The 22,926-nt window shown below is 48.3% G+C and overlaps 1 protein-coding gene across 1 annotated transcript in view; it reads left to right on the top strand.

The window, feature by feature from the left end:
• The window catches only part of LOC121060843 (collagen alpha-1(VII) chain-like), a 95,118-nt gene extending 72,210 nt beyond the window's left edge, over positions 1 to 22,908 (top strand). Inside the window, exons 64-82 of the mRNA XM_040538987.1 lie at positions 375 to 410; positions 1,185 to 1,244; positions 1,792 to 1,917; positions 2,617 to 2,688; positions 2,865 to 2,900; positions 3,199 to 3,258; positions 4,985 to 5,029; positions 6,279 to 6,314; positions 7,186 to 7,221; positions 10,411 to 10,467; positions 10,646 to 10,717; positions 12,102 to 12,173; positions 12,705 to 12,740; positions 18,980 to 19,060; positions 19,866 to 19,919; positions 20,301 to 20,354; positions 21,106 to 21,168; positions 21,618 to 21,680; positions 22,771 to 22,908. Of these exons, the coding sequence (XP_040394921.1) occupies positions 375 to 410; positions 1,185 to 1,244; positions 1,792 to 1,917; positions 2,617 to 2,688; positions 2,865 to 2,900; positions 3,199 to 3,258; positions 4,985 to 5,029; positions 6,279 to 6,314; positions 7,186 to 7,221; positions 10,411 to 10,467; positions 10,646 to 10,717; positions 12,102 to 12,173; positions 12,705 to 12,740; positions 18,980 to 19,060; positions 19,866 to 19,919; positions 20,301 to 20,354; positions 21,106 to 21,168; positions 21,618 to 21,680; positions 22,771 to 22,908 (1,197 nt within the window). The remainder of the gene's footprint in view (positions 1 to 374; positions 411 to 1,184; positions 1,245 to 1,791; positions 1,918 to 2,616; positions 2,689 to 2,864; positions 2,901 to 3,198; positions 3,259 to 4,984; positions 5,030 to 6,278; positions 6,315 to 7,185; positions 7,222 to 10,410; positions 10,468 to 10,645; positions 10,718 to 12,101; positions 12,174 to 12,704; positions 12,741 to 18,979; positions 19,061 to 19,865; positions 19,920 to 20,300; positions 20,355 to 21,105; positions 21,169 to 21,617; positions 21,681 to 22,770) is intronic.
• Positions 22,909 to 22,926: the final 18 nt, after the last annotated feature.

Genomic DNA, 22,926 nt, shown 5'->3' with positions numbered 1-22,926 from the left:
GCAGCTGGAGCAGGACAGTGGTACCAGCTAGGTGGCCCAAATCCAGCACTGGGGATTGCCACGGGGAAGCCAAAACCCTGTACCCTGCTCAGACCCAATGACCACTGGGTCAGCTCAGTACCCCAATTCCTTCAGTACCCCGTCTCCTTCAGTACCCCAACTCCTTCAGTACCCAATCTCCTTCACTTTGGCCCCATGTTGGGGCATTTGGCTGTTCCCTGGCCGCATGAATATTCCCCACCTCCTCTGGGGACATCAGAGGCATCTCTGTGGTGGGCACAACTGGAAACCTTTCCTCTCGCTCAGGGTAGCACTGAGGTTGTACTTCACTCCTCCTCTCCCACAGCCTTGGTAACTCTCTCTTCATTTCTCAGGGCACCAAAGGAGACAGAGGGGAAAATGGTCAAAAGGTAAAGAACAGCATTGGTACCACAGTCAGGGGTGCCTCTTCTGACACCAGGAGACCTTATGTCCTCCATGACTGCTCTCGCTCCTGACATCTTACGTCCCGTCTCAGGGAGAGGTGTCCTGGTGGCCTCCTGAGATGTGGGCTCAGCGTGGCTCGGATGGGTCACCCACTGGGAGACACGGCTTCTGTCTGTTGGCTTGTCAGGGAGTCCTGGTGGCTGCTCTAGGCAGGACACACACCTTATGACTAATGCCAGAAGGTATGAGTCTCACATGGAGTCTTCTGACACCATCTCCAGTAATATTCCCACAACTCAGCTCCCTCTTTTCTGAAGCTCAAAATCAATGAAGATTGAGGCTTGGAGGCACCTCTGGGTCCTTCTGGTCCCATCCCTGCTCCAGCAGGGCCGCCCCAAGCTGATGTCCAGGTGGCTTTTGAAGCTCTCCAAGGAGGGGACACCACAACCACAACCTCTGGGTACCTGTGCCAGGGCTCCAGCACCCACCCAGCACAGAAGTGCTTCTGGTGGGCAGAGCGAACCTCCTGGGCTCCAGGTTGTGCCCTGTTTGAGCTGCGCTCTTTAAATGCTCTCAGCAACTTTATCTCTCCAGACTTCCCATCATCTAGAGGAGATGTGCTCTTTAGACACTGTCAGCATAGGATCAGTCCTGAGGGACTTCAGCTGGGTATCCAGAGAGCAGCATGGAGCAAGCTGTTGATGGGCCCACAGTGGAAGAAGTGGTCTTGCTTTTTCTTGACCTTCTTCTCTTCTCAGGGAGAACCAGGAATTGGATTCAGAGGTCCTGTTGGTCAGGCTGGTCCCCCAGGATTTAAGGTAAACCTGTCTTCTCCTCTAGATAGGATCTCATTTGTTTTTCTATGGGTATTACTCTCTGGAGTCCTTGCTGATCTTTCCACTGCTGGGTGGGAAGCACAGAGGTGGCTGGGATGGCAAAGATAACGCAGTCCCAACTTGGAGAGGCAGGAACACCAACACATGCGTTTGGGACAGAGGGAGAGCTTTGTGTCCTCCAAGGGACCAGTTCAGAACAGGTGAGGTCCAGAGGATAAATATGACTGTGAAAAAATTCAGGGAATCGTGGTCTCAGCAGAGGGATGTTTCTGCAGTCCCTTGGGACATTGCAGGCATGCGGGGTTTGAGTTCAGTGCACAGCTCTGTGGGTGCGAAGGTGAGGGTTCCCCACTCTAGCAAGCCCTTCTCCAGCCCTAGGGCTTATCTGATGGGCCTGAGATGGAAGGGGTGCCCCCAGTTCTACGTACCAGTCATGAGAATTCAAGGAAACACCCCAGGCTTTCTCCAGGACCTTTGGGAGGCCGTCATTCCCACCTAAGATTTAAATTCCTCGTGATTCACTCAACAGGGTGAGCCAGGGGCCCCAGGACCTCCAGGAGCTCAGGGCATCCAGGGCATTCGAGGCAACGCTGGCACTCCTGGGTCACAGGGGGACAGAGGTGCTCCAGGCCTGCCCGGGACACCAGGACAGAAGGCAGGTGGTGTGTGGTGAGGGGACTGGGCATGTGGTGTTGGACACAAGGTGAGAACGAGCGTGGTCCTCCTGAGACTGCACCAGGTGTCCGCTGCAGGTTTGACCCCCACCTAACCAGTTCTCCTGAGCCTATGCATAGCCCATGAAGGGAAACAGAGACAAAGCCTGGTTGCAAAATGAGTGGTAACAGCATTGATTAGACAAATTGGTGTGGTTGGGGAAAAAAATAAACAGGCAGGGTTTGGTCCAGGAGGATGTCCTTCAAGTTCAAAACAAAAGAAATGGAGTTCCAAGCAAGGCGGGGACCCATTGTTCTCCACTGAAACCTAGTGATGTGACCTGATGAGGTGACTGGGAAGCAAAGGGGTGGTTATGGGGCAGAGGGTGTTAGCAAGGGGGCTAGGGGTCATTAGCCCCTGGGGACAGAAGAAGCAATGATTGTCACTGCAAGGACAAGGAGTCTTAGTGGGAGGTGGGATGGGGGACAGCAATGTGTCTAAACTCAGGGTCTTAGATTTAGCTGAAGTCCCCTCTCCTCAGTGACAAAGAAGTTCCCATTGAGAACACCCCAGCGATTATTCCTCCTGCTTGCTGCCCGTACACAGAGCTTTAGGGACACTGGCTCCTGCTTTCAGGATGGCTGTGGGGAAGGAGGGCTTTTCCCTTAGGGTTTTCTCCTTAAAGTATTTTATTTTCAAGGGTGAGCGTGGGAAGAGAGGGCGGAATGGATTTGCTGGACCTGCAGGACTGTCGGGATCCCCAGGAAAGGAGGTGACTTTCATAAATCACCCCTTTGTCTTCTGAGCGACACAGGGTTGTCTGGGGAAAGGGGCTGAGGCCCTGGTGCCTGGGCTGGGTGCACTTTCACCCTCTTAGTGGGACAGGAGAACATCAAGGACATGCAAAAACAAAGTCTTCCCTCCTATTTTGTTTTCCTCATCCTACAGGGGATTCCTGGGACACCCGGACCCAAAGGCAACAAGGTGAGTGCCAGCCTGCCAGGCGGGTCACAAGTAGCTGAGATCCTGGGGTGGCAATGGGATATCCACTGCCCTCCCCTGGCTCCTTGTCCCTGAGCCCTTCCAGGTGCTTCATCCCTCTTTCACCCTCATGCCCTTCTTCCCCACGTTTGCCAGAGCATCCTCCAGAGAGAGCAGCAGAAAGTCAATGGAAGTGTCTCCTGACTCTTTCTGTGGCTTTTAAATCGGAGTCAAGCTAATCAGCAATCATCCCATGTGGTATCCTTGCTCCAAGCGAGACCTTTTCGGTTTTGTTCTGCAGGGAGAAGTTGGGGTTGGAGCTGCTGGTCCAAGAGGCCCTCGTGGACTGCCTGGCCCTCAGGTAGGTCCTTCCAAACATGCTTCTTGCTTGGCTTGTTACAAACTACCCCCTTTTGGAGGCAACATTATACCATCACCTCCTGCTCACTCACGGCAGAAGATGCCAGAAGAGCCCTCTTTAACTAAATAATGGCTGCAATTAGCATCCCCTCTGCAATTAGATGCCCTCAAGCACTGCACGTTGCACTGGCTGGCTGCATGCCTGTGCCCTCACTGGCTGGATGGGAGCTTCAAAGGTAGCATCTACACCTCTACATCTGCATGTCTCAATAACAGCAACTCAATGAGGAACCAGCTCATTTTGTATGCTTTGGGGATGCTACCTGCAAGCTCGTTCCTTCAGAAATCCACATCCAGATTTTTTACCCTCGTTTCCCTCTTCCAGGAAACAGCCCCTGTCATCCTTGGGACAGCAATGCTCACTTTTCCTCACTTTGCTGAGAAGTTTTGGTCCCCTTCTGGCAAAGACCCCAGGGAGACCCTCTGGAGTTGTAATCAGAGGCCACGTTTCAATTTGCTGCGTCTGTGGCTGTTCCGCGAATAAACTGATTTTATGCTGCAATCCATTTAGACAAACTCCCCATCTGCTAGCAGAACGGTTCAATGAGGCCCCTGAGACAAAACACTTAATGAGAATGTCAACAGCTGTGAAAGGTCTGGGGTAAGCCTCGCTCAAGCTTTATTATCTGAAGGAAATGATGAAATAATGTTTCTGCTCTTCTGACTCCAGCATATATCTGGAGTGAATCACAGAATCTCAAATTACATTGGCTACATAGGAGAGAGCAGAATTTGGCCTCGCAGGACGGTGCCTAAGTCTAGGCATCTTAAAGACAGGTAAATCTTGGGGGATCTACCTAGGGAGGTCATAAAAGCACTTCACAAACCCACCAGCACACCTGTCCCTCATAGTAAGGTTTGAAAAAAAATCAATGGCATGCTTGAAGAGGGGCTCAGAAGAAGTTCTACAGCAGGTGAAAACTACAGCTAGGTGTGAAGATAAGTCTCACGCTGGTCTCCAAAGGCAAGAGTTACTGCTGAGCAGCTGGCTGGTGGTATCTTCCTTCTGAAAGTCAGTGGTGTGGGTTCCAGGTGAATTCCTTTGCTGTGGTGAGGCCTACTGAAATCGAGCTCAGCAATGAGTTATGAACATGCATAGAAGCTATCGAGCCCTCTAACTGAGGGTGAGAAATCTCTTGGGACCCCAGGAACGTCTCAGATCTCTGCCCATTGCTTCCCATGCCTTTGTCTTGTGTAAATGCAGCTCAAGGAGGGTCACCCAACCTTAGGTGGCTTCTTCTGGGCCAGTCCTACCAGGGCCTCCCTGTAGCATCAGAGAAGAAGAGGCACCTTTTTTTGGAGTGATTAATATCATGCTAAATCAGGTCCAGATCATCCTACGAGTGCATTTCACTTGGGGGCTGAGGAGAAGCTGAAGATTGAGGCTGACCAAAGTATTATTCTCTAAACACTGCACACACTGTCCACCTGCAGTGACACGTGGATGGTCTCGAGCCCTCCAGGCCCTTTGACCCAGAACCATTGGAGCATTAAGGCACCTAATCCATGAGGCCATACAAGTGGACAAGAAAGGATGACCCCCTGGAGGATCTAGGCTTCTGCATGTTCAATTCCTGTTGTCCCCTGTGGGATGGTTTGCAGAGTTAGGACTGTACATGTTGCATTTGTCTGCTGGTGGCCATCACTAACCCTCTCCTTCCTCACAGGGTGGCGAGGGCGCTGTGGGAGTCCGTGGCCCTGCTGGCATGATGGTGAGTGTTAACATAGCATGCAAGACTGATTAATGTGGATTATAGTGGCCCAGGGCTGGAAAAAAATCCCCACAGATAATGAAAATGAAATGTAAATGGTTTGATGGTTTTAGTGGGAAATAGAGACTTGGGGAACCTGAACTCCAGGGTTGTGTTGGGATGCATGAGCGTAAATCCCGCAGGCAGCTGTGAGACACAAGCTGTCGTGCCAAGCGTAATCACTTTAGGCTCTTGTCCATTTGGCTGACTCATCTACAAGCTTCTGAAACCCTCCTAAAATATCACCACCTCTCTTTTCTTCTTCGTCAGGTCTGCTTGCCTGCATGAGTTTTAGGGCCTTGTTCTGTTTTAAATTCCCTTTCCGCTGATAGGGGTGAGTCAGGAGAGATGCAGATCACAACTGCTATTTCGACAAACAACTTTTTATTTATTAAGCCGTTGTCTCGTATGGAACAAAGCTCTTATTATGAGCAGAATAGGCCTTTATGAAGTTCCTCAGAAGGCCAAGGGTAACTGCAGCACATGGTTGCACCCTGGGTCTCATCCCTGAAGGGCTTGTTCTCAGCCAGGCCATCCCTTAACCACGAGGGCTTGCAGAAGGATGTAGCCCAGTGGTCAGAGCAGCAGCACAGGGGGCTGGTAAAAAGCAGGTTTCATGCCTTTGGGAAATGTCTGTTCTCCATCTCCTCCCAGTCCATCCTGTCCATGCCCACCACTGTGATGAGCTGTGTGTTCTGTAGGGAGAAGGTGCCACCTCTGTGTGTATTTGTACGAGGTCATGGATCACAAAAAGGGGTTATACCTGGGGTGACCCCCCAGGAGAAGCCCTCTGGCAGCAACCCTACACTCTCTGAGGGGCTGGGGCTTCATCTCGTTAATGTTAAGCATACAGAAACCTCAGTATGAGGCTTGCAAAATGGGGCAGGTTGGCCAATCTGGCTTAATTTATACATCTCCCAGGAGATCCTGAGTTGTAGCCCTGATCCTGTGCTGGACAGAAACCTATGGCTATTTTTTTTCTTTTCACCAGTGTGATTCAATTGTGCTGTTTCTCACTTCTCCTCAAATTGCTCTCACAGGGAAGGAAAAGAGAGCTTGTGCTCCTGCACCCATCCCACCACCAGCTTCTCCACGCTGGAGCCTCTCCTTGGAGGCAGCCCTGCCTTCAAGTGGAGGCTGCTCTTTTACTCTTTCCTAACACCTTCCCTGTCTGGTATTTCTCTTCACATGTTGTTTTATGTTCTTGCAGGGTCTAAAAGGCCTCCCGGGCATGAAAGGCGAAAGAGTAAGCAACAGTCATTTAACCTACGCAGCACCTGAGAAGGAAGGTGTGGGGGGTCAGGGCAAACTTGGGAGGGGTGAAAGACACTTTGGTCAGTGTGCACAAGTGTGAAGTGACATCTGCAGCCCCCAGTAAGGGCTGGGCTGAGATGGGGCCTGGGTGCATGATATCTTTCTGCAAGCCTGTTTTTTTTTTCATTGGGTGGTTGTTTTTTTGGGGGAGGTGGAAGGACATTGGGGAGTTTGGACAGTTTTGGACCAATTTGGGAGTTGGGGAGGTGGAAGGAAATTGGGGAGTTTGGACAGTTTTGGACCTTTTGGGAGTTTTGACCTCTTCTGCTGTCACCACACCAGTCCCAAGCACTGAAGAGGGCTATGAGATGCCATCAGCAATGAAGTCCTGCCCTTCAGCTTCACATCCCACATCCTAGATAAAACCCTTGAGGAACAGTTGGTATTTCATACACATGCAGTACAACATGAAAGTTTTGGGGTGGAAATCTGGGAAATCCTACATTATGTAGGATGTCTTCCTACCCTAGATATAGCATGGGCACATTTCTGGAGGCGTTATGTCCTGCTGGGTGGGGAAAATCCAGGGATAGCTCCACATCGTGGATGTGCTGAGCATGGAGTCAACCAAACCACTCCAGTCCTGGATCTCTCTTTTTTTGTCAGTGCAATAAATTCTGGTGGTGCGCAATCTCTTGCGGTAAGCTAATCATTTGGCAGAGTGCCCAGAGGAACTGGCTCCCAGCTGTGATAGATGTCAGTGTCAGTGTCTTGACGTGCAAATTGGTGGACTGAGCAGCACAAGAAGAGTGAGTAAAAAGGGAATCACTCACTGTCTTTTTTTTTTTCTTTCCTGTTTTCAGGGTGATCGGGGACTGCTGGGACCCAAGGGAGAAAGAGTAAGGCCATTCCGGCTTGTGGCTGTCTGGGGCAGATGGGGTGAAAGGCTGCTGGGATTTTATAGTTACCTGTGAGCAGATGGACGTTTATTTTAGTGAGTCAGTGATCAGACAAGGTAGAGACGTAAATGATAAGAGATACTGGTATGTGTTTTCAGATATCTGGAGGTCCTAGTGATTTTACAGGATTTGTTTTGTTACATATGGGGGAGCATAGCCCAGCCTGCACGGGGTGCTGAGCAAGGATCCCAGCTGGTGGTGTGCAAAGGCTTCACATCGAAGGGGACTTTAAATCCTATCTTCAATCCTCAGTGGGAACTGAGTAGTAAGTATGACATGCCTGGATTAAGGTCCCTTTGCCAAGGAAATCTGCAGAATTTGAGCCCACCAGCATCTCAGAGCTGCACCATGTGGGGAACCGCTCCCTGGTGAGACCTTTTAAAATTTTAATTAAAAAAAATAAAATAAAATCAGAGCTTAAACAGGACCTGTGGACATCTCTGGTACAAGCCGCGCACAAAGCAGGGCCAGCTGCAAAAGCAGATCACAGTGCTCATGTCCTCGTGTGCTCTTCTCTGAGCCTCTGCTCTGATGTTTGGCCACCCCCAGGGGAAAAAGCTTTTTCTTCTGTCTGATGGGTGTAGCAACTGGTCCCTTCACTGTGCACCTCCAAGAAAACTTGGGGTCTATCCTCTCCGCATTTTACACCCATGCCATGGAAGACAATGCTTAGATGCTCTCCCTCTTTCATGGGGTTCTCCAGTGTGTTCAATCCACTTTGTTGGTGTCTTCCTTGCCCTGTACGCAATGCTCCAGGTGGGGCTTGCACCATAGTTTTAATAGGATCCTACAACAGTCATAGCCAAAAACAGCAAAAAAAAAAAAAAAAAGTCACTTCAGCAACTCTTTTCTGGGGCACACAAAAATACTTCCTGTGCTCTAAGATGGAAAGAAAATTTCCACTGATTTTGGTGAACCAACTCACCCCAAAGCATACTGCGATCTGAAGAAGCCTGAGTTGGCTCATAGCAGGTAATGCGAAAATAACACCCAGAGTGGTTCTGGAAAGTGCACAGAAAATGCTGAACTTCTGCCCAGTGTTTTGTTAACTTCCTTCCTGGATGAAATGGCTTGTTAGAAAATGAGTTTTAGAAAACCGACATGATGATTCTGCCTTTGAGTCATGCGGTATTAAATGATTATGGCCGATTTGTCTCTGAGGAAGCTACTTTCAAAAGGACTCGCTCCAGAGACAAATCAATTCTTAATCTGCTTCGTGAGGAGGCCCCAAAACACCTCCCAAGCTGAAGGAATGTGTAATCTGTTTTCCAAAGAATACCTTAATAAAATATAAGGAGGAGTGTGAGATAAAACTGGAAGGGAGAGAGAGTTGGTTTGGGTTTGTTCTACGTGATTGCAGCTCAATTTTCTTTCTAACTCTCTCTTCATCAGTACAGGAGTATCTGTGTGCGTCTCAGGGCCAATACCATATATTGGATTAAACTACAGAATGCTTATGCTCCCTTTTGTCCGCAAAATTGATCAAGCCCATCCCCATCTGCATTATAGATACTAAGGAGAAAGAAAGCAGGAGGGTATATTAAGATAGAACTGGATCAGGGTCCCATGGTCCATCACGGTTGTATAAAGATTGCAAAAGACTGCAAAAGATTATCAAATCTGGGAGAATATTAATTCATGTTTGTTAAGACTCTAGCAGCAATGCACAGTCTGCCTGAACAGGGATATTTGCAATACTGAAGCGAGCTGGTGTAAATGGAGGCCTTTTCAAGAGGGTTACAATTGCCACAAAGGACTAGAAAGGGGAATTAACAGCCTGTAAGGGGTTAATTTATCTTTAAGGGGAAAAAAATGAATAAATGAGTTCTGTATGCTGCTAACAGCAATGGTGAAATACTAACAACAAGCTGCACTGAACATCCAAATCAGATGTGAAAGTCTTCCAAAGGCGAAAAGTGCTCCTTTCTGCCTCTGTCCCGCCCCCAGTAAAAGGGAATCACCCTCCCTACCGGGTCTGTCCTGCCTCCAATGCCAAAACCCATACCTGCTGCACCTCCACACGTCTTCCTTGCTGCTGCATGCTGGAAGCAGGTGCATGTCAGCAGGTCACAGTGCCCTGGTTTTAAGAATCGATGTTGCTGAAGGTGTGGAGGTTATCCCATTACCCTGAAACCAGCCTTTAGCTGAGTTAGGATGAAACAGAAGTATTACCTTGTGACATGCAGCCAACACAGCTACGGAAGGCTGTGAAAGACTTGGGTAAAGAAAACTTGTCCTAATACCAAAGACCAAAATGAAAAACTGCTTAGGTAGCCTGCCACGTTCTCACGCTTGTCCGTATGCCCAGGGGCTCAGGTTGTGCCCAGAGGGAACCTTTCCAGCCAGGTGTAGGTTTTCCCTGAAGCTATTTGGAAGGTGGCTTCAACCCTCCTCCTTCCAAACTACGGGTGGCATCTCCTCCTCGGAGACACAACCGCTGATGAATATACTTGGCATGGACATGTCCATGGGTTACTGCAGCCCTGTAGATACCAGGGTGGCACCAGGGGTGGCTGACCCTCAGAAACTCCCTTGGAGGGGTGCCCGAAGTCCCACTCACCTTCCTGAGCTCCATCTCTGCCCATAAAGCAGGGCACCATGAGCAGACCCCTTCACCATCCCACCTATGTCCAGGTCCTGCTCCTGGCAGGAGATGCAAACCTTGCCATCCTGAGTGACATGCAGAGATGAAGGAGCCAAGCCACCATGCCAGGTGTGAATTTGTCCCATCACTGATGGCCTCAGGTCAGGAATTGAACCTCGGGGTCCCACCTTCCCATGCACAGCTCCACTTCCAGCCTTGACATCCAGACAAGTGGGCCTCAACATTTTCTGGAGCAAGACGTCACTGGCAAAACTCAGGACTTCTTGCAGTCTTCTCTGCATGTTTATCACCCATCTTTTAGTTAAGAACAGATTAAACTTATTTAACATTGTTCTGTGAAGCGTACATACGTTCCCCAGTTGGATCCATATGGACCAACTTTTGGGAAATGCTCACCTTTCTTGCAGATATGTGTTCCCCTTTTGCTGTTCTGCCTATCATAACAAGCATGGTTCCTTCGGATGGGAGCTGTGAATTCAGAAATCATTGGGCATCTACATCTCTTCTATGTCTCCTTTCTCTAGGGTGATCCCATGACCGGTTTTGGACCCCAGGGCTATAAAGGCAGTAAAGGAGATCCCGTAAGTTTTACTCTCATTGTCTTTTTAAGCTATCCATTCCCCAATGTTGGTAACATCCACATAGGAAACAGCTTGGGACAACCACCGCAAACCAGCACTTTGGTCCAGAGCCACTGGCTGAGGGCTGCATCCTTCCAGGAGAGAGGCACAACCCACTAATTTCTGTCTTGTCCTTCAGGGTGAACAGGGCCTGCCAGGCTTCGATGGAGACAAAGGCGAGAAGGGAGAGGATGGACCTGTAGGAGAAAAGGTATGAGCATCCCAATGTGATTGAGCTGTACAACAGAAAGGCACTGGCTGTGTGAGAAGGGGGCTACATGCAGACACTGTCTCTGCATCCTCCCATCCCACATTCCTGCTGGGGAACATGGTGCAAGGACACACTCGCCCAGCTCTTCCCATAGACAGGGCAAGGACGCTGCTGGGCTGGGGCTTGGGATTGTGATACTCATCCCGTTTGCCAGGTGTCGAGCCTTGTAGTTGTGGGACCATGTGAAGTTGGTGTTTGCAGCGTAAGACGACTTTGGGAGAAGTGTTCATTCAATTGCTGCAGCACCGGAGGCCCCATATCTCCTTCTCCCTCCGAGGTGGCTGTGCTCCTTCAAACCCTGCAGCTCCTGTGGCAGTTTTAAGGCTCAGCTGGCTCCTCTGTTCCTGTCCAGAGCTGCTCCTCACGCAGGGCTGTCCCTCACGGGGTGGCAGAGCCAGCCACCTGCCCCTCTGGCTGTCTTTGCTCTTTGAGAGCCCCCCGTGGTGGTCTCAGGTTTCAGCCCATCACTCTGCTGGGAGGAATCGTGCAACTCTCCCACTCTCGGACTGAGTCACAGATTAAATCTCCATATACCAATCATCCCTATTTTCATATTATGTTAATGGGTTTTGCTCCAGAAGCCTGACCCAGGACAGGGACTCAGCTGAAAAAATATAAGTACCTACAACAGCAGCATCCCTGTCTGAGCTCCTGTCGCTTCCCATGGGGATCTGTATAACTCCACAGGGCGGATTCAGGATGGGAATCACCTGAGCCAGTGTGGGTATCTCCTTCGTGAAAGGGCAGATCACATCCTGGCACTGATTAGGTCCCCAGTGACTGTAAAAGAAACCCATGGAGATGCTTCCATGGGTGGTACCTGTATTTTTGTCAGATGAAATCCCCTGCATAATATCTGTCAGACTGCTCTCTAATAAGAAAATAATATGTAAACATCTCCTAAAGGCACAGCACCTTTGGGCCGAATATCTGAGATACTTTGGAGCCCCAGGGTAGTATCTTCACCACCAGTAATTCAATCAGGGTCTTGCTCTTCAGTCTTTGCAAGGAGGCAACCTATTTAGAGGCTTTGAGACCCTTTTCTGCTTGTGTTCCTTCAGTCCCCATCACCAGGCACCAACTCTCTTCCAGGACAGTGCTCTGAGCTTTCTGCTGAGCTGTTCTGCAGCTATGGCTTTCTTCCTTAGCACTGGATGCCATACAGACATTTGGGGTCCCTGGGGGCCTGGAGTCTGCTATAGAAATGGTGCTTTTGGTGTTTCTCTCTGCCATCTCCATGGGTTCCTCTACCCTCCCTGAGGGTGGGTCGCTTCAAGAGCATAGGGTACTTAGGCTGTATTTGACAAGGATTTTAAAATTGTAGGGACTCAAAGGTGAAGCTGGCTCCAAGGGAGTCATGGGGCTTTTTGGAACAAGAGGACCGGTGGGACAGAAGGTGAGTACAGCGAGCACCTACATCAAGGCATCCTCTGTAAGAACCGAGGTGTAAAATCATGCATGAACTGATGTATAAAATCCTTTCGCAGTTTCCTCGCAATAGAATTCTGCGTTCCCTCTTCAAAATTGCTGCTTGAAATGTTACGGGGCTACCAGAGAGCAGAAGTTGTGCTCTACCAGGAGAGCCCTAAAGATTAGTCCCATTTTATAAAGCAGCTTCTTTCCTGGCGTCTTTCCTGGGTTATGACAATCAATAATGATTTTGCTGAAATGTCAGTATTTACATGCCAGGTATGAATTCCTGCCTAAGCTCCAGTTATAGTCAAAATGGAGATGTAGGGCTCCCTTCATCTGCCCACCCAAGATGTTTAAAGGATCTTACATTCCAGCTGCTGCTGCAGAGGGTCCCTGACCCCCAAAGGTTCTCCTGTCTCCTCTTCCACAGCTGTAGGAATATCCTACAGCAATCCTCACTCCCAGAGTAAGGGCATCTCATTCTCACAGTCACTCATCACCTCTTTCCTTGCAGGGGGAGCCGGGAGCACGAGGCCTGCCGGGCTCTGCAGTGAGTTGCAACACGTTTCTCTGCCTTTGGGAGGCTTGGGCATGGAGGGGGGCTGGCACCACTCCTCCTCGCCCCATGGCCACGCATGTGGGTCACGGGGAAGTTAAGGAGATGTGGCTCAGTGCTGCTCCATAAAGCCCATCTTCAAAGAGACTTTGCTGGAAAACCAGCCATGGGCCGGGGGGGGCAACACCAAGGGTAAGTTTTAATAGGTAGTTTAATTTTTTGCATCAGGAGACACATGAAATGTGCGTTTAATTATTATTTGTAATGCCTTTAGCATTTCAGGGAGCATTGCCAGACACGAACAGACAATGGTTCATGTTCAGGTGGTTTAAGAATTGTGACCATAGGTTGTGTATCACATGAGAAACGTATATATCCTTAAAGGACTGGGCTACAAGTGGTTATTCCCAGTGCATAGTGGGTACTGCTGCTGGCCAGAGGGAAAGCAGTTACGCTGGAGGACCTGGATAGTACATCCTATTTCCAGGCAAGCTGCAGTCGGGGGGAAAAAATAATAATAATAATAATAATAAAGTAATTTTGGTTTTGCTGCAATGTTTTACAAAAGTGTTTACATGCTTTACAACTTTGCCATTTCACCTGGAGGAAACCCCAAGTGAAAAAAAAAAAAAGGGGGTGGTCTCCAAAGTTGTTCGAAGTGAAAAAAAAGTCACCACTGATTTGTTTTCATTGGAGAAAGGAAGGAATAGGATGGACCAACACCAAAAGGCAACTGGTCGTGGAAATATGAACATGTTTGGTTGTTTCATTGCAATAAGAAATATCAGCATTTTCTTAACCTATTGCACCATTACGTCTCCATGTGCATGAGCAGGTGGTTCTCAGCAACTGCCTGTTGCTGTAAAGGCTCCACGGCTGCTCAGTGCCGCCGGATGATTACTGGTCACGGGTGTGTGGGTATTTAAGAGTCCATAATCCAAACTGGTAATTGCTCACCGAGGAAAAGGCCCTCATTCAAATAAGAATTTCAACTCCTGCTTTGGTAGTGCAAGGGGGAGAACAAGGATGGTTTTTGAGCAGCAAAGGAAGCTCAGCTGGACTCCAGCAGGAATTGGCCATCCTGACCAGCAGCCATCCAGTGATGGTTGGGAGGTGTGGTGTTTTCTACTGGTACCCACAGGGGTTGGTGCATGATGTGATTAACTGCCAGAGATTGCTATCTTGTCAATCAGTATTTGAGGAAAGCTACGTAATCCTTCTTTGGAAAATATCTGAGGATTTTGCTGGTACAGGGAACGCTATGCTGTGCTTGGGGCTAGACTGAGATAACAAAGCTTGGTTTTCGTTTTTCATTAAATTTCTAAAATTGCAACTCTCACATCAAAGCTGGGGCCTTGACAGAGGAGCCTTGATATACAACAGCCTGGATGAAATTCATCTGACCTCCGGTTAGATGTCTGCCATATTCACTTTCCACATCTGAGCAGGCTGGACTCAGAGTGTTTTATAGACTGCTTTAGGGTACTCTTACAGTGTGATTCACATCATCTATTTCAGACACCTGTGATGGGACATGACATCCCGACGTGACTTGCTCTCCACAAAACCAGGTTGATGGTGTCTCACTTTATCTTCACAATGCTCACAGATACCTTGATTGTTGGCTCCTGAGTTACTCCGGAGTGGGAGGTTAGGCTGCCTCATCTATCATTCCTCAAGTCCTCTTCTCCTCTTTTCTTGAAGACAGACACTACTTGGTCCAGTCTGCCTGTACCCACTCATTCCTATGCAAAACCTCCAAGGTACTGCCTAGCAGTTCTCATTTTCCTTCAGTCCCCCCTAATTCCATCTGTCCTTTCTACAAATTGCCACCAACTCATTGCAAAAACTTGCTTTCTGTCCTGCCGAATTCCCTCCCAGTTAATATCTGGGGAAACAAAAGTTCCAGCGCCCCCACAAATCACTCTGAATAATTTAACCAGCTTGTAAAAAGTCTCATCCATTTACTCTTTTGATTTGATCTGTAGGAGTTCCCAACCAAGTGACAGCATTTGTGTCTTCTCCCTGTAATCGTTACCTGGAGAATTTCAATGGACCTAGATGAGTTTATAGCTGGACCTCAAGGCAAATGAGTGCATTCTTGATATTCAAGACACATCCTCCTTTTTCCTCTTTTTCCTCTTTTCTAAAAGCACTGTGCTCTTTTACATTGATATTCCTGCCCCACTTCATCCTTTAATATTAATACTCCAGTCTGTGTTACATTTATTAAGTTGTAGTCTTGATTATGTATTAAGACTTTAAGCTTTCTTTATGTCCCAGATGTAATTCATGCATTAAAATACTGGCAGATTAACCCATTATTCTCCTTAAAGCTCTGTTATGAATATCCCCTGCCATTACTCCCTATCTTGGGTTTCCAGGATCTGCGGTTATGAGTGTTCCTGGGTCTTCTCCATCTTGGTGCACAGTCTTCCTCACTCAGTGTACAAATAGGGTCTCTGAGTTCTTCAAATCCTCTTGTGAGCTGGGCTCTATAGTTGGCCTGCAGCCTGTGGATGCTCGCCCTATAACTGAGGAAGCCAGGCCCCATGTGGTAACACCATCCACACAGCCATGTGTGTGTTCCCAGTGTCCCTCTGAAACTTGCCTAGAGGGTGGGAGACCCACCAGGTCCTTGGGCCTTCTGCTTTTGCTCCATTTCTGATGCCCTTTATTCTTCAGTGCTCTGCAGGGCCTGAAAACTAATCAATAGCCAAGGACCCTTTGTCCAGACTGTGGCAGGTGTGGTAATACAAGCACAAATTTGACTTTACCAGACTAATTAAAAGCCCTAGAGCTCTTGATACAGATAGAGTCATTGAAGAGCTACTCAGGGTACCAACCTGAGGGTCCCACCTCCCTCCACCGGCTGCATGAGGACTTAGGTGAACCCCTATGGCAGCACAGCTCTCCAGCCTGCTGAGCAGTGGGACCACCTCAAGCAAGAGGAGAGGAAAGGCCAGTTTTGGCCTCTGTCCTGTGCTGGACAAGAGGTGCCCTGGCCACTTGGAGCACAAAGACCCATCGTCTGAGTTGTTTTTGGCCTAGAAGGGTGTCCTGATGTGTCCTGAGCACTTCTCAAGAGTCCAAGGTGGCCAAGGAGAAGCCAGCCAGACCTTCCAGCCACAGGTGGAAATCTCTGCCCAGAAACTTTGGAGGCTTTCTGAGATGCACTGCCTGAGAACGAATGCTCGTTACAGCCATGAGGACAAGATGCTGCTTCCACACCAAGACAGGACAGGGTTTTTGGGGGGAGTAGACTCAGGAGTGCAGCAAATAATTGCGGTCAGGATCATCTAGACACAAGACGCAGCAGGGAAGGGATAAAAACACAGTTGAAACTCTCAGGTTGAGACTCCCAGCTACTCCAGATGTATCATCCCATCAAATATTGAGCGCTGAAGCCCAGGAGGTGGGAAACCTTTTAGCAGAGGTAGCAGCCTACGCCATGCTTTGGAAATGCGTTAGCCCTTTGATGTGTCTTCCCTGCTGCTTCCAACAGATTGCTCCTTTCGGGGTGCGACGTGTTTCTGCAGACGGATTTCATGCTTGTCCAGGGTGACCCAGCTAATTCCCCGGCTCCTCATCTGAGTGGAGACAATGAGCCTGGTGACGACACAGGCTCTTCCCTGGCTCCAGCCCAAATCTTCGCAGGAATTTGTGCCTGGAAGCAGAGCTCCTCGGCTGTTCAAAGGCATCTTTGCGTCACGGCCAGCGCTCGGGACTTATGACTAAGCCTCTGCGTTGCTGTGCCTTCGTGGTACCTGGTGTCTTTGCAGTTAAATGAAGCCTGTTCCAGCAACACTTTAATAACAGAACCAAACAGCAGAAGCCATTTCCAGTATTCCACCATTAATTGCCTTTAAACTGCCATTTTACTAGCTTTTTATTTGCCAGGCAAAACACGGAGTGTAAATCTGGAACAAATTTCCATTCGGCTTCTTTCCATTGCCCCGTGCCTGAGCATTTTCTTTCGTCATCTTGTTTTTAAATCCTGTTCCTTCTTGACCCTTTCAGTCACCATTTTCTTTCCCTGGGTGTAGACGGCCTTGAAAAGCATCATCTCTCTGACCCCAACCTCTGAAGGGAGAACAGACCCGCTGGCATGGCCAAGCCTCACTAAAAAAGGACTAAATGCAGGACGAAGCCTGTTCAGCCTGTCACAGATAGAGCACCTACAGTGAGATAAGATCAAGGTGAAAAACATATTCACAGGATGAGTAGGTAAGCCTTAGACCAGCTATTTTTCTGCCTACCAGTACATATCATGAGCTTAGCTCTTCCTGAATCCACCTGAGCTCCTTTCAGGCCCAGAGCCACCAGACAAGAAGTATCTCACAGGTTAAAGCTAGCAGAAGAAATGAGAGTTGGACACAGGCAGATGGAGGAAGCACAAGAAAAAACAGAAAGGTCTCTCTTTGACACAGCAGCCCCTCTGGACAAATAAATTCAGGTGCTAAGAGGACTATTAGAGCTAAATGGGAAATCACTAACTAGTGTCAGGTTCCTTCAGGCTCAGGCAGTGCTCAGGAATAAGCTTTAGCCCATCCTCTTGGGCACAGGTGTATAAATCCCTGGCCAGATGGGTCTGTACCTAGTTCAAAGCAGTCTGAAAAATGCCAGGCACTTGAAGGTATCCTGGGCTCTTGAGATTTAACCATTGAACCAAAAGGTTTATTGCCCTCCAAACAAGCAATCTGTCCTGGTAAACAGAAATTCTAGTTAGCTGTGTTTTTTATGGCCCATTTATTTCCTCAGCCAGAACTTCATATTGATTGTGTCAATAAGTAGTTACTAGTAAATAAAGATCATGCATGAGATGTTCATGCCTGATTGTGCAGGCAGGGCTTGAGGAGCATGGACTTTACCTCCTCCAGACGTGTCCGGCAGAGCCATGAAGGAGCATGTGGCCTGCTCTAAAATTCTCCTCTTACTCCAAAACATAAAAGGTGCTCAGGCTTGGGGAGGGGTTTGAGGAAGCACTCCCCAGAGAAGCTGAATTTTTGATATCTGGGGATGAAGAGGTGATGGGTCTTGCAGGCTGACCTGCTGGCAAGGACAGCACCGTCCCACCCACGTATCTCTGGGATGTTTGCTTGTCACCGTGATCACTGAATTGTCCATTAGCCACGGAGAGGATGAGTAATGGGAGAGGTGATGATGAAGCTGTTTGACATACAGATCTGGTGGCTGTTTTTTTTGCCTTTTTTTTTTTTTAATAAACATGCTTCCTTTCAATAACTTACTGTAAATTAATTCCAAGTAGATAATGTCACTTGTTCATCTCCTGATCTGCTTAAGCAGCCAACTCACTCTCCTCCAAGAGAGCCGAGCCCTGTGCAATCAGTGTCTCTCAAATGGGGTTAAATCCAATTACACCTCACACTCAGGTTCTGAAAACTGCAGTCAAAATCATCACATTAGAAAAACAGACTAGCAGAAGTGGGCCTTGGAGGGGAAAAAAAAAAAAAAAAAAAAAAAAAAAAGACATTTTAAGTAACTTTCAGTTTGCTGTTGAAACAGTGAGACCCCAGAGAAAGAGACCCTAATGCTGGAGGTGATATTGATGTCCCATGCTGAGCTAAGCAGCAAAGTGGTTCGAGGACCTCCAAGGTGCAGTGCTATGGTAGAGCACCTCTGTCCTTCATTGCCCACATGTTTGGGCTGGATGAGGCTCTCTTTTCTGGCTCTGGACTCCCCAGGTGGGAGATCTCCAAACTGCAACTGTGAGCAGCCCCGTGCTCAGAGCCACTCTCACTGAGCAGGGCGGTCATTCACCAAACTGAATTTCACTGCTGAATTTCTGCTCTGCTCCATTGGCTGGGGCTGAAACTGAGCTGCAACCCAGTGCCCAGGACTGTGGGCATCCCATGAAGGAACTCACACAACGTGATACTGCCTGCTAATGCCTCTACCCCTATTTTCAACTGCGGCCATCACCACCTCAATTTTCTTGCCCCAGGACTACTTATTAACTGCCACGTGTCTCAATTTCCTGAGCTGTAATTATAAAAAGGTCAACTTGCAAGTTGCACACATGTGGGTTGCAAGTTTGCAAAGAATAGGTGCTAAACCCCAGCCTCGTGTCTCAGTGCTGGTTTTAGGGTGGCTCCTGATCTCTGACCATGGCCAGGTGCCGCCTGGGCTCTTACTATTGAGTTTCTATCCTGATGACTGTCCTCAGCCACTGCCTTGCTAACACAGAAATTCGTTTTGCTCCTCTTCGGCAGGGTGCAGCAGGCCTCGATGGGAGGAATGGAAACAAGGGAGCCAAAGGTGACAGAGGTCTTCAGGGACAGAAGGGGAAAGCAGTGAGTAGCAGGAAAGGACGCGGTTAGTTTGGAAGGCAAAAAGAGGCTCCGTCGCTTTCTGACACCCAAGTCCATTTCTTCTCCCACATTCCTCATTATTGCAGTCAGATTCTTGCTTAGGATGAGTCTTTCCAAAAGAAAGATGAAATGGCTGCCTGAACCTTCTAGACAAGTCTCTAATGCACATCCTGGACCAAATTTGGGGAGGTGACCATCTCTAAATACCAGTAGTCCATTTCTCTAGTGGTAGAGCTTAACTTTATGTTATTCCCATGTTATTCACCATGAGTTTTCCTCTGTTACTTGAGAGAGTTGTGGTTGTTTAGCCTGGAGAAGAGAAGGCTTCAGGGAGACTATATTGCAGTGTTTCAATATATAAAGGGGGTTTGTTAGAAAGACAAAGACTTTTTACTAGGTTTTAAACCTAGGTTACAAAGGTTTTAAACTGAAAGAAGGTAGGTTTATATTGGATATAAGAAAGAAGTTTTCTTCACTGAGGGTGGTGAGGCACTGGAACAGGTTGCCCAGAGAAATTGTGCGTGCCCCATTATTGGAAGTGTTCAAAGTCAGCTTGGCTTTGAGCAACCTGGTCTAGTGAAGGGGAGTTGGTCTAGGTGATCTTTAAAGGTCTCTTCCAATCCAAACTGTTCTGTGATTCTACAATTCTATGATCTGCAAATTTTCTAGGAGCCCCCAGTGGTTAAAAGGACAATAGAGATGCAAGCCGATGCTATCATCAGAGCTGCATTCTTAACCTGTCAGGCTACGTATGACATGGTTTTTGTTTTGTTTTGTTTTCATGTAGGGAGAGAAAGGTGATCCTGGGATTGCTGGTGACATCGGGCGGAAAGGAACAAAGGTAGGGGAAGGGTGAGACCCTGTGAAATCTCTGTTCTTGGAGATACTCAAAAGCTGTCTGGATATGGTCTTGGACAACCATCTCTAGGTGATCCTAGAGCAGGGTCTAGCAGACCCTAGACCCTAAGCAGAGTGGTTAGACCAGATGACCTCCAGAGGTCCTTCCAGCCTTGACCACTGTCATTCTGTGAAATAAAGGTTGGGACAAGCAGAGCAGAGAGCTAAGGCTCCAGGCTGGAGTGGGGCCAATGAGTAAGGATGCTATGGGTAAGGGAAGCTCTTGCAGCACTACACTGGGACTAATCCTGTGCACATGCAACGTTCATCCTGTCTGCCTTCCCCTTGATTTAACATCATTGCTCATGATCTGCTTTCTCCCCAGGGCTTACATGGGCTCCCAGGACGCACTGGCACACCAGGAGCCAAGGGCACCAAGGTGAGCTGGGCCCAGCTTTCCCTCCTGCTCTGTCTGCCCCATTTCCAGTAGTGTTTCCAACTCATCCCCAGGGTAACATCATGCTTGAAGAAGCCACCCTAACTCAGGCAGAAGAAGACCCTCTCAGCAGGCTGCAGCACAGAGAGATGTGGGCACAGTCTAGAGACTGTCAGAATTGATCCCCAATTTTGGACAATCTGGGGTTAAAAAAAGGAAAACAGACCCTTCCTCATGAACCCCTGCCCAAATCCTCTCCTGGTCTGTGGCTTAGCAACTGCCTGGGCTCGATTCACAATTACTGCCAGGCACATCGCTCTGATTGTCAGCACTGCTGGTCCTTCCTCTATAAACAGGGATAATGGCCCTTAATGGTCTTTTTATGAAGGGTTTTGAAAAGCTTGATAAGAAGCAAGGGAGCGCTTGATATCTGAGCCAATGGGCTATTTTGTTATTATTGTTGTTGTTGTTATTGTTGTCCTTCATCTGCCTTGGCCTTTTGGGTAAATTAAGTACTACTCAGTGAATTGCCCACCTACTTTCATGTGGGTGGGCTTGAAGTCGGGACAGCCTAAAGTCTATATTGGTCTGAAGTAGGAATCTACCTGTATTTAGGCTTTCTGTTACCAGAAGTGTCATCGTGTCCATGTCCTCCACAGCACCACTTACTCACCTTGACATTTTGAAGTCAGTTTTCCCCATACTTTAGGCACTGTGTGTACTTACAGCCCATTCACTGCTTTTGCGTCCACAGGGAGAAATTGGCAGTCCTGGAAAACCAGGAATCCCAGGATCAGATGGGCCATCTGGACCAAAGGTGAATATTTAAATTGCACATCTGCCTGCAAATAGGAAGTTTCCTAAAAGCTTTGCAGATGATGGGAATTCACCTTGGCAATGTGCTTATTTCTGTTGGAGAAAAAAAAAAAATCCAGGGCTATTCTGAACCTGTTCCTAGAAGCCAGCGTACATCTCGGTGAAGATGCTTGGACATCTGGGGGTGGGGAACTCTTCTCTTCCCTATGCGAGACTCAGCCAAATTCATCCACCCAGCCCTGAAGCTCCTCATGCAATACTGCACATACCAAGCACTGGGGCTTTTTAACAAGATTTCTTTCAGTCTCCTTGAGTCAGTGCACAGGCTGAGAGACCCTGATGGGTTGCACTCAGTAAATAACATTGTAATATGAAGAAAAACAGGTTTGTTCAACAAATGCAACCATGCCAAATTTGCATTGGTCATGATTTTATCTTGGCTCCCAACAGGGCGAACAAGGAGCATCAGGTGACGATGGTGCCACGGGGATTCCTGGGGAGAAAGGAGAAAAGGTTAGTGCTCGCCGCACTGCATTGAGCTGCCATTTTTAAAAGAATAAATCCCACATCCATCAGGTCGAGTTAACAAAATTATACACTTTATGCATCATAGGTACCCTTTCCAGCGGGCAAATGTCAACTGTCTGGAGCATTGAGGCTGGGACTGCAGGTGGAAAGGGCAGGAGAAGGAGGTCTCCTTAAATTCACCCTCTGCTAATGCATGAAACATCAAGGCTTATTGCACTTTCCAGCCCTTTCTTGCATTCAGCTCCACCATCTGGTCCCAAAGTTTTTTGCTTCTATCGATAACTTTTGTGGTCCCCACTCCCTGATGGTTATTTGTGTCAAATACCGTGAGTCCTTCTCTTGCCAAACACCCCTGGCTCAGTGAGTTTCTGAGCTGCAAATGGTTGGAGGCTGGGAGATTATTTCTGGGGAAATATCACTTCCTTCCTTTCCTGTTCTCCTCTCCCCAAAACATCCGCTTTTTTAAGAACAGAGAAGGTGTTTCGCTTTGGAGACCAAGATGTGGATAAGAAGCAGAAGGAAAAGAGAGAAAATATTGCATCCAGGGGAGATGGACAGCCTCTTATTTTTGCCTACATTAGAAATCCACCTTTAGCTGAGTCTTGCAGGCATCTCCTCCTGCTGTGTTTTAATGGGAGACTTTTCTGTTCACCGCAGCTCCAGGAGAAAGCCCAATGGTGCAGATGACTAGGAAACTTACAGGCCACCTCTTGGTGACTTCCTTTTTCCTCCTCAGGAATCATTGGCTTTTCTGGGGCTACAGACTAAAGGACTCTGCTTATATGTGCAAGGGGAGTTGGGCTTTAGAAGTTTGGGGGTATCATCCTGGAGATGTCCATGTCACCAAGCAGGGAGGTGCTTCTGGAAGAGAAATGTTGGAGAGCAAAACAAACTTAATCTCAGCCATCCTACTGATGCTCTGCCTATGCGAGCAGACAAAGGAGAATGTCCAGGGTCTCCCTTTACTGCCAGTGTCCATGGAAATATCTGGGTGATACTTGATTGGCCTATTTCTAATAGCACCCCACCTGTGCTTGATAAAAGCTCTGAACCTCTCTCTCTTGCTGATTCTCAGGGGGCCAAGGGAGTTCCTGGCTTGGGAGGCTTCAAAGGACAAATGGGGTGGCCTGGAAAGACTGGAGCTGCTGGACCAGATGGACCTCAAGGGCCCCAAGGCAAACCAGGGCCACAGGTGAGCAACAAGTGTCATTAGCATGCTGTTAACCCTAAT

Source organism: Cygnus olor, chromosome 1 (assembly GCF_009769625.2).
Source record: "Cygnus olor isolate bCygOlo1 chromosome 1, bCygOlo1.pri.v2, whole genome shotgun sequence".
In the NCBI taxonomy this organism is placed as follows: Eukaryota; Metazoa; Chordata; class Aves; order Anseriformes; family Anatidae; genus Cygnus; species Cygnus olor.
The sequence above is the reverse complement of the archived record's forward strand: the minus strand, read 5'-3'. Positions and strand labels throughout refer to the sequence as shown.